Source organism: Ascidiella aspersa, chromosome 9 (genome assembly GCF_963924565.1).
Source record: "Ascidiella aspersa chromosome 9, kaAscAspe10.2, whole genome shotgun sequence".
NCBI lineage: Eukaryota > Metazoa > Chordata > Ascidiacea > Phlebobranchia > Ascidiidae > Ascidiella > Ascidiella aspersa.
Window position 1 is genome coordinate 24,635,421 of NC_139455.1, and position 11,083 is coordinate 24,646,503.

At 39.1% G+C, this 11,083-nt stretch overlaps 1 protein-coding gene across 1 annotated transcript; it reads left to right on the top strand.

Moving 5' to 3' along the window:
- The first annotated feature begins 1,755 nt into the window (after positions 1–1,755).
- Positions 1,756–11,083, top strand: LOC146134579 (uncharacterized). The gene is made up of 5 exons (XM_083396981.1): positions 1,756–2,432; positions 4,318–5,029; positions 7,737–8,155; positions 8,707–8,886; positions 9,380–11,083. Exons 1-5 carry the CDS (start codon positions 1,756–1,758, stop codon positions 9,891–9,893), a joined length of 2,502 nt encoding a protein of 833 aa, XP_083253107.1. The 3' UTR covers positions 9,894–11,083.

Below are 11,083 nucleotides of genomic sequence, written 5' to 3' on the forward strand. Positions count from 1 at the left end.
ATAAACTAATTTCGAAGTTTGGAAAACGAAGTTTTTTTAGTTGGCTGTGTTCTTTCGCTCGAAAAATTTGTTGCTTTGTTAGATCTAGAGGGCTTCTGGTTATTTTAAACCTTGTCTTTAAATGCAAAAAAAGAGTTATGTTACTTTGCCGATATAGGTATAAGTTATCGGCAATGTCTTACTCCATCCTAAATGCGATTATACCTAAAAAAACACTGTCATTTCGCCCCACTTAAAACACCTAAAGTCATAAAATCATCGGAGGATATGAATTTTTTAATTTCTCAACACGCAGAGCATGAAAGTTTTATATTCTGGGTTTTTCCTTTGGAAGTTACACGCGTATAGCGATCTTATTGAAAATCACAAACCATGACTGCTTTATATCAACATCGTAAGATAAACACACTTTCCAATTGTTTCGTTTGAACCCTGAAGAAAGTGAAGGTTTCCGTAATGTTTGAAGGTGTGTTGGAATTGTGCTTGGGAGTTTTTTTTTATAATTTCCTGAATAACGTGTGTGAGATAATGTTTTGGATATTTAAGTGCACAGTTAAGACCTAAACATTGTTACTCAGCAATTACAATTAGAACATTCCAGTTTTTCCAAATTAGATTAGAATTAGAATTAGTTGATTTTAGTTTTTTCTTTTCAGACTGTAAAATTGTAAAAATGTCATACAAGTCGTTTCAAGCATTACGTTTTAATTCAAATACTTTGTTTTGACTGACAGAATAATAATGCCGTTGGAGAAAGTAGCATTTTTGGTAAAACCCAAATCAAATTAGAAATAGAATAAGTCGCATTTCGTTGTCTGTTCTCAACCCATGGGTTCGTCGTTTGATTTGATTGGATGACCGACTGCAGTAGTTCACCAGGTTAGATTTATTGATTGGTTCTGAGCAAGATTGCACATAAAAGTGAGAAAACTTTGAGTGAAGCACCGAGACATGGCGAATATTAATTAAATTCCCATATTTTGAAGTTTTGTTTGCTTACAAAAAGCACAGTGAAGAGAATTGGCTTGCCAAAGCTTTGCTGTTGTACTTATACGCCTAGTATTTGGGTGGCAGAGAATTAAAGTTGAGAAAAACTGTAGTAGATCGTTCGTAACGATTAGAATAGAATAAAGTAAATACTTTCCAACCATGTTGTTAGGGTGGGTGAGTTGTATGATACCGCCTGGCCGCCCAGAAAAACTCGCGCTCCGTTTGTTAGCCTGATATTGCCGCGTATACAAATGGCAGAGATGGGTTTTACTGACAGCCGACACGGCCTGTAGGTGTATAGAAATTGTACTCTTGGAAGATCCACTGTTTTACTTACGCTTAATAATTTTCAGACGCTGTGAAAACAGGTTGAGAAACATTAAGCCAGGGGTTCTTAAACTTTTTGTTATCGCGGACCTCTAACTTTTTTTTGGCTTCGCGTGAACCACGGTAGGCGAGAAATATTCAGAGGTAACGTCATAAATTGACGTCACAATACAAATAGACTTTAGAAATTTGCTGATGATAAAATGAAGTTTAAACACATTGCTAAAACGTATTATTTTTAATTAAACTGAATTATTTGAAAAATTGATTACTTTCTAAATATACACTAGTAATTCAATTTGGCCTTCATGCACCCCCTAAAATTAGTTCACGGACCCGCAAGTGGTCCATGGACCCCAGTTTAAGAACCCCTCCACTAAACTAAACGATTTTATTTTCCAGTGCTTTAAAACGTAGCGTGGATACTTGGCGCCAAAAATGTGCCGCGATTGCGCCAAGCGGGAATACCAAAAGGCGGAAAGGCGGGAAGAAGGGGACACAGACGGACCGCTCCTCATTTCAGCAGCACAAGAAATATTGAATTTCCCTGGACGTAAGGGGTTGATTTTGCCGCTTGGAATCTACAGAAAACAATACAGCACTCCTCTAGCAAGGCACCTATGCATTTTCATCGCCGTTTTTTTCCTCGCAACGTTTGCCCAAGGCCTTTCCGACGCCAAAGGCTCGTGTCCGCACGGATGTACCTGCTCCAACTTGGGACAAAACCTTACAGACGGCCACGGCCTAGCTGGAACGGTGGCCGACTGCACCGGAGCAAACCTTACCACTTGGTCACAGCACTTTCCGCCATCATTGGTTGTTCTCATTCTAAACGACAACAAAATCAAAGCGCTTTCAAATTTGACTGTCAACTCTTCGCGCTATGACCAAGTTCACAAGTTCTCAGCAAGGAGCAACTTGATTTCCTTCGTTCATCCCAGCGCGTTTGAGTCTTTTAGCTCTCTCGTGTCGTTGGATCTTGGAAACAACTTGATTGCTGGGCTTGAGTGGACTTCTGGGCTTGCACATAAGCAAGTCACGTCACTTGATCTTTCTCGTAACTCCTTGAGGGAGATAAGGCCCGGTTCATTGGAGGCCCTGCCTTTCTTGGAAAGGTAGGACACGCTGATTTTATTGACTTAAGATTTTTTTAATATTTTTGTGTGTTTTTTTTAAATGTGTGGTGTCGGTTTTAAAAAGAAAAATGAGCGATTTTTTCCCACTCTTTCATAAGACTGGTGAATGAATAGGAACATTAAAAAATAAAAATAAAATAAGACCCGTAAAGTATGAGAATTTGTCATTTACGTAGTCTCTCTAAAAAACAATTTTGTAAATGCTAAATAAAACGGACCTAAAACCAAACTCGATTAACGTTAGAAGTTCTTTTAGTTCAAATTATGCTCATTCCATATAGTTAAAACAACACACCATGAATAACATACCCTTGGAAGGCCTTCTAATTAGTGTCAATATTTTGCCCGTATGGCGCTATTAATACGCTTTCAAATATAACAATATCTTTTTTAGTAAAAGGCGAAATATTTACACGTTGTGAAATGAAACCAGACTGCAAAACAGAGTATAACGGAATTTTTTTGGTAAAGGGCGAAATACTTTCACGTTGTGAAATGAAACCAGAGTATAACGGTATTTTGTCCAGCTATTTTTGGCGCACGTTCCCGGGTATTAGTTACTCATTGTTTGTTGCGTCAACCTAACACGTGTTTTCCCATTCCTAAACGGTTTCGTTATGAGAGGGATTTACTTCATTACTTAAGCGATTTCGCTGGTTATAAGTTGCGTTTTTTTATTTTAATTGAAATCCTTGAAGTTATTGGATTTTGAGACACACAACAATATAAACATATTTGTGCCATGTCATTATCACTAAAGTATGACTCAAACACTGCAAAATTTGCCGACCGTCATATAAATAACACATAACACACTTGACCTATCAGCGTTAAAATCTTAAAATACGTCATCATGACGTCAAATAATTTCACTATACGCCATGATTTGTTTGTGATAATTTCAATGGCCTTAGTCCCAAGCGCATTTTTTCATGCAAAATACGGTTGACTAATAGTAGAAATGCAATCTTTAAGTTGTGCATGAAAACTAGAGACTTGAGTAAACGCATAAACGTGAAGTCGCTGATTAAAAACTTAAAGTTATAATTAGCCTTAAGTTGTATGTAGCCTCCGGCAATGTAGAACAAAGGTCGTGTCTTGTGAAAATCTGCTCACAGAAAGAATGGCTTACAATTCTGTTAACCTTAGATAGTGTTTAAGCTGAGGTTAACATTTGTTTAAGTTGAAGTTAAACGTAATAAGTTTTAAAAAACACAAATTTAATATCTTTAGAAAAAGAACAAAAACGATTTGCCATTAAACTAGTTTGCTGGGTGTTTTCTCATAAGGATAATTTCAAAGTTGTAAAGCGCTGTAACCTTGTTGGGATATGAAATTATTTGCAAGGGAATGCAGCTGTATATAAAAACGATTGTTTTGTATTTTGATGTAGCCTTCCATACTGGCTACTATGCATTGTGAACCCGTCGGTTATGTATTTCTTAACCCACGCAGCAAGACGTTAAAAACGCGTATCACAGCCACAAAATTTTCTTTGCCAAAATCCTTAAATTGACGTCTATATTATTGATTTATAGCGTTCAATGCGGTTTTGACATGTCCTGTATTTTTTATCTTATCTTTACCGTGTATTTTATCAGATATAATAGTAGAAAATGCATTACGTGAGTAATCAACCAAATAAACCACAAGAAAAGTGAAAAACATTTAAATGCCTAATCAACCTTTTCAAACAGAATACCCCTTGGCAAAAATGGCTAAAATACCCCTATTAATTTTAGTATGTTCCAGCGTCATAATTTTCCACGTTAAAAATATACATTTTGTTCTTTAATTTACCATGTTTTGTCACACCTTTTAAAATTTACATATAATGAAAATAATTAAAAATCTTAATTTTTAGGCTGGATTTGAGTCACAATTACATCACAGCGGTCGAGCATTTGGCGTTCGCCGGATTCATGAGCCTTCGTCACCTCGACTTAAGTTCAAACGCCCTGACTATAAGTGGCCTCCAGGAACACTGCTTTGGCCGGTCCGCAACTCTTGACTTCCTATCCCTGGCCAAAAACAGGCCCCTGGCCCGGGTTCCGGCCTTCACGGACCTTGGCCTGAAATCGGCCGCGGACTTGGACCTACACGGACTCCCACTGTTGGACCACGTAGAGTCCTTTGCCTTCCAAGGTCTCAAAACGCTACGGAAGCTGAATCTAAGCGACTGCGGGATCAAGCATTTAGAGCAGGGTTGGTTGAACGGTGGGCCGCAATCAAGCATTGAAACCCTTGACTTATCACAAAACAGAATCATCGAAGTTGATTCTTACACTTTTGTGTCAATCGCAGTCAATCGCAAACTGACCGACCCGGCCGCCTACAGTGACCTGCAGCCCGGTGTCCCCCCTCCATCCTATGTCGTGTCCCCCTCGGTAGGAGAGTCCGTGCAGCACGTGCAACCTGTGACGTCACACACGTTGAACCAGGTGGCCCTGGGACCGTCCTGGTACCGGCTCCTGGTCACGCTTCAGTGGCTGTCCTTGGCCGACAACCACAACCTGGCCAGGCTGGATAAGGACGCCTTCGCGTTTCTGCCTGAGCTAAAGTTCCTGTTTCTCCAGGTAAGAACATTTAACAGATTTTCATAGCCTCAAAATTCAACTCTCGAGTGTGTTTTGAATATCAAATGGAAATAAAACGTTATAAGTGTCATGGTCAAAACAATGACAAAATTGTGTTACTGTGGTAGATTCAAAACACGTAATTTAAGCTGTACTCAATCTGCCCAAGATAAAGTTCCTGTTCCTTCAGGTGGGAACATGTAGTGTTGTAACTTTAATTTAAGTTAATGAATTTTATTCAGCATGCTTTATCCCATACCTGGGCAAACTACGGCCCGTGGGGAAGTCCAGCCCGCAAAGTTTTTTTTTTTATGTTTTTTGTTTTTTTCGTAATTTTGGAATAATTTATTGAATGAATTATACATGCACACTCATTTTTATATTCTTACCAGCTTTCACACTTTATATTATGTGTATTTTAAATTCTCCTTTGTATCTGACCCGCGAAGACCATTTTCGTATCTCATGCAACCCATTGTCACAAATAATTGCCCACCCCTGCTTTATTCCAAGGGTATCTTAACCGTGGCCATTTGTCCCCCAGGGGTTTTATTCCTTATTATTTGATCATGGGTTTGTCGCACGTTTCATGCAATAAGTTGAAGATGTTTAGAGAGGCTTTCATAATTCCCAAAATTTGATCCTCGAATGTGTTTTGCATATTATTTGAAAACAAAACTTTATAAGTGTCATGGTCAAAACAATAACAAATATTAAAAATTACGTTACTGTGGTGCATTTAAAGCACGTAATTTAAGCTGTAAAAGCTGTACTCAAATTTTTTTAAGACTCTTGGCAAAAACATGGGTTTTTCAAGTACATTTCCGAACGTTAACCAATTTAAAGACATTCAACAACTTTGTGGCAACCCTGGTTAACTATTCTGCTATATCTAGAATCATCTGACACGAAACTAAATTATTGTTCGGCCACAAATGACGTCACAGCAATAGGCGAAACACGAAAGAAGTGGGTTCACACAAAGCCCTTGTTAATTTACTATGGTTTCTCATGTTAGCCTGAAAATCGTATGTCAGGTCACACAAACTGGGCATCGAGGTCAGAGACCTCCCTTCTAAACCGAAATTGCCCTTGCTCTGTGTACCTTGCCTTTATCTCGACATATTTAATTTATTTGGGCTTCGTAATGACTGTTTGCTTTTGATATAACGGCAAATTGAACAGCGGTGGTACTAACAAGCCGTTGACATTTTTGTGTGCCAAACGCTGAATTTACGTCGTAAATAAATGTAGGGTGTTGGCTGCAGGGGCATATCCAGGATATTTTCTTGGGGGGGGGCAAAAATTGGTACCGATGACGTCACAAACGTACGTCATGACGTAATGTCATAAGACAATTAACCTTTAAAACGCTAGTTGTTCTCGTGCGAACTCGTGCAAAATTCCAGTTGAATCCAGTCTAATTGCGCAAAGAGTGAAATCATGCGTTTATTTGTTCAAAATTGGCAAAACTTACCATTTGAATGGTACGTAATTTAAAAGAGATTCTCATATTGCTTCAAATAGCAGCATTTATTGTTTAATTTAACAAAAAAATGCACTCGAGTTTACGAGTTCACATCCCGTAATATGCCTTAGTATGCATAACGTCTTCAGGCTGAATAGACTTCTTTAAAACGGACGAAAAACGCAGTGAAAATGGCTAGAGTTATATAGAAAAAGTTAGCAAAATATACAGTTTGGGGGGACATGACCTGATGCCCCCCTAGATCCACCCCTGATAGTTTGTACGTTGGTCGATATGTTTGCTCAATTGATTGAGGACGTTATGTTTCTCATTCGCCTACGCTCGTTCCTTTGTAGTCTTTTCTCGCGATTGTTTTAATACCGAATGACGTTTCTGGGTGGTTTTAAAATGTATCATTCTGCCTAATGGCAAAAATACATTTTCGCGTTTTGCACAGTTACTGGTTTCGAAAAATAAAATAAGGGCCTGGTGACCTTTATAAACCAGTGAATGTGGGTGCACACAGGTGTGGCTTGTAGAATAAAAATCAAACTTTTGGTGGGAATTCGTTTAAAGAGCCATATACTCAGCAGAGCAATTCAACTTCGCTACTCCTTTTCGTCCCCGGATATCGACCATGTGTTTTATTTCGAATTACTCTAAAACTGTCTATTATTAAAATGTTATAGGCTAGTGGAGAGAGAATGTGTGCATAGCCGACTTCAAAATTGTAAAATAATTCGTTAAGTTCAATGGTGAAAATTACGGCCAAAATAGACATAAAAAGCGACATGCTTTATTATTCAAACGTTTCGGCAAATGCTCATGCCATCATCAGTGATATGCAATTCGTTAAGTGTTTGCTAAACTAGTCTGTTGTTTAACTTTTTGTCGCAAAAACCTCAACTTTTCGAAAGCAAGTCGGCGATATTTGTATTTACATTTCACTTATATCTTTGCATTGAAAACACCTCTTTCTCCGAAACCTACTTTCGCGCCAGGCAGAATAACAGATGTAACAATGCTCAACTTTGGCCAATCACGTTTTTGTATAAAGGTGCACTTTCTGTACTCCTTTTATCGACAATAAGCAACAACCTTTGTCGAAGGCGATTTAAATTGGTTGCCGAAACGTTAGTTAACAATTACAATTACCACAGGAGCTGTTTTTGATTAATATTACTATGCCTAGTAGCAACAGATTATACATGTATATAAACAATATATTATTCTCCGTAGAATTGCAACCTGACTTCTTCCAACATCGCTTCCTCCCAGCACCGATATCACAAGCGGGCAATCCCCCTCACCCTCCCCTCCCTCAGGGGGCTCTGGCTCTCCGGGAACCCCCTATTCTGCGACTGCTACGTGCGTGAGCTTCGTTACGCGTTGGATTCGAGTCAAAACGACTCGTGTGAGTTCGCGAATACTCAGGGGTTCAAGTTGGACCCAGACGAGTATTTCTACAATGGCAAGTGCGTTTCGATCGAGTCCAAGCCTTCAATTTGCTACGAGCCGACCACAGACCAGGGTAGCGAAGTTGGGGAAGTCCCTATGCGGCTCCTGAGGTGCCCTGATGAACCGGTCCACATCCTGGTGGTCGTACTCATCGGTCCTCTCATGTTCGCAGCATCAATCGGGGTTGTGATGATCTGCGGGTGAGTTTGCAAGTTTTTTTTGCATTTAAGGTGTTAAGAGACTTAGGAACGTGTAAGAAAGAGACTTAGGAACGTGTAAGAAAGAGACTTAGGAACGTGTAAGAAAGAGACTTAGGAACGTGTAAGAAAGAGACTTAGGCAGCCGTCAGATCTCGCCTTAAGAGCCAGCGCCTACTTGATCGTAGCAACTACAGCCAAGAATGGCTAAGTTTTAAATTTCAAATTGTAAACAAACAGCAACTTCACCTTGTAAAAGTAACCCCTGTTGACTTGGAAATGTCCGAAACTTCGACTAAGGTTTATCCATTTCTCTGTCTTTGGCTAAGAAAACAAATTACAAAACACAGAAGCATATTCAAAGTGTATTTAGTATCGTTTTTTACCGAAAAATATTATATGTGTCAAATAGTACTTCTGTTTACGTTTTCTTGCGTTGCTTAATTGCTCATATATCCATATATTTCCCTCGAAACCTAATCAACCAACAAAACTTTTACAGGGCCCACACAGGCCGAAAATCGCTTCTAACCTCCCTACAATTACTTTTACAGGGCCATCACGGTGTGCATAACGCGAGTGAGACGCAGAAGGGCGGGAAAGTACTTCGTAATGAACCAGAAGTTGGTTTTGAGCGGCAACCGAACCCCAAGGTCAAACGGACGGCGCATGCGCAGTTCACCCAGCCCCAGTCCTAGCCCCAGCCCGTACCCCTCAGCCGCCTCCATCGACAGGTTTATGTTTTGGAATTCTAGAAAATTTTATTTCATTTGATTTAATAAAATTCTATTTGAATTAAACATTGAACTTTTTAGTTTTTTTTAAATTAAATTTAAATTAAAACTACCAAACTCGGGAAATATAGGATATCCAGTAAATGATAAGACGTCTCGATACAAACTTGTATCATCTTTTTAATGTGACTGAGAAAGTTAATGTGACTGAGAAGTAAATCAAAGCATCACTTATAAAAGGTGGGACGCAATTGTAATAATGTAATCATTCTAAGTTTCTATAGCCGGAGAATTATATTTTTAGTCACTTTGACTGAAGATGATACAAGTTCGTATCGAAACGTCTTAATAAATAAGATGATGTCGATCTACTCAACCTTTTTGACTTTGACAATCACTTATCAAGCTACACTACAGCTCCGTGCATAGTGTAGCTTAGAATTATCTGGTTGTCCAACTAACGTTTCTAACTAACACTCTCTTCAACTCACAGACCTTCCTACGGAACCAACCTGGCTCTTCGCGGTTTCAGCTCTCCACGACAATCCTCCGGCATCAGCTTCCAGATCCCTTCTCCCTTCACGGAGCGACGTCCGAGACCGCGGACTCCGTCACCAACATCATCAAGGTCCTCCAGGCGCGTGGACCCTCCCATGCAGTTCCGGGAGACGCATCTTGGAACTGAAGTCCGCAACATCTCCAGGAGCTGCACGGATGTGTCCGGATGCGAGAAGAACCCAAAGAGCAACAGATTCTGGCAGCATGAGTGGAGGAGAGATCTTCACCGTCTTCCAGGAGCTCCATACGTCACTGTGGATGCGCAGGTCAACGAGAGGAGTCGTACATCCGAGGAGGAGCTGCTTCTTCTTCCGTCTTCCGCTTCAAGCAACAATAACAATGGATCCGGGAGCGAGGCAGCGGTTGATGATGATAAATCGCTCTTCTTTGCTGCCGATAAATCAGGAAATGAAGTTCATCTTCAAGACGCCCGGACTTCGCTCCTTTGATTCTCAAAGTGGGACTAAAATCGTTTTGGGGTCAAAGTGCACCCCTGTGGATGTCCGATAATTTTATATCGAAATTGGCGCCCGCTGCCAAGTAGAAGTATCGTCCGATCCTATAGCGTTGAACCAGTATTTTCTGCAAAACCCCAAAATCCTAATTCTGTCTCACTAAACTCGCTCTTCTGTTGTGCATTGAAAACTTACAGGGTTTATTGCGCTTTCTTAAACATTCCGGCTTGCATATCGCCACGCTGTTCCCAACATCACTGTAATTAAAAAAAAAACTAATTACCAAAGAAATTAGAAAAGGTAACAAAGCTTTTCGTCGATATATATATATTTTTTTTTTGCAATGTAACGCAGACATTGGCACTTGATGAAAATTTCAGCACATTTTTTTCTTGGTGCTGTTACGTAATATCAGTGGGTCTTTCCATGTAGGACAATGTACAAGAAACATAGGAAGAAATATTTAGTATTTTATATTTCAGTTCGAATCGTTTGTGATTTGCTTACATGGTCAATTCGTTTAAATTACGCTTAAAATAGTTTTTTCCGGCTTCTGTTTACAAACTATTGCCCAAAGTATAAGCTGTTTAGAGTTTAGGCATTTATGTTGCAAAATGCTACGCTTCACCAAGTAGGCTAATGGAAGTCATAAACAGTTATTTTATGGAATGTGGAGCAATAAACAGCTAACTTCTCAATCTTATTTCTTCAAAATAAATTTATTAGACGCTTAAACACAGTTAAACACCTCGTTAAAAAATAGAAAAAAGAGTCTGTTTGCCAGTGGGACTAAATTGTGATTTTGCGGGGTATATAGTTTCCTAATTTCTGTTTTTACTGCACACTGTTACAGTATTACGCCATATATAAATTTATGTATACATATATATCCGTTGCATTTGGAACGAATGGCAAACAATATTAAGCATCTTAAAGGTTCATTATAATTCTTGGCACTTTTTGATTTAAGTTTATTGAAGTTTTTCTCTTTAAATATGCTTGAAAATGTTTCCGTTTATTATGAATAATCATTTATGTACAAGTTTGCACTTAATTATATTGTGAGATCTTTTGCTTGTGTGTCCGCAAAATTTTTCGTTCTTCTTTAATTTATTCCTTTTTTTAGCTATTTCGCCTTTTGATGAAAACAAATGCCTGTGCTGTATTTATGAGGTAGGCCTAAT

Bases quoted from the DNA above. Each gene is read 5' to 3' on its own strand.
- LOC146134579 (XM_083396981.1), top strand. From the start codon at position 1,756: ATGTGCCGCGATTGCGCCAAGCGGGAATACCAAAAGGCGGAAAGGCGG. The intron at 2,433-4,317 runs GTAGGACACGCT...CTTAATTTTTAG, and splicing joins GCCCTGCCTTTCTTGGAAAG to GCTGGATTTGAGTCACAATT. The intron at 5,030-7,736 runs GTAAGAACATTT...TATTCTCCGTAG, and splicing joins TAAAGTTCCTGTTTCTCCAG to AATTGCAACCTGACTTCTTC.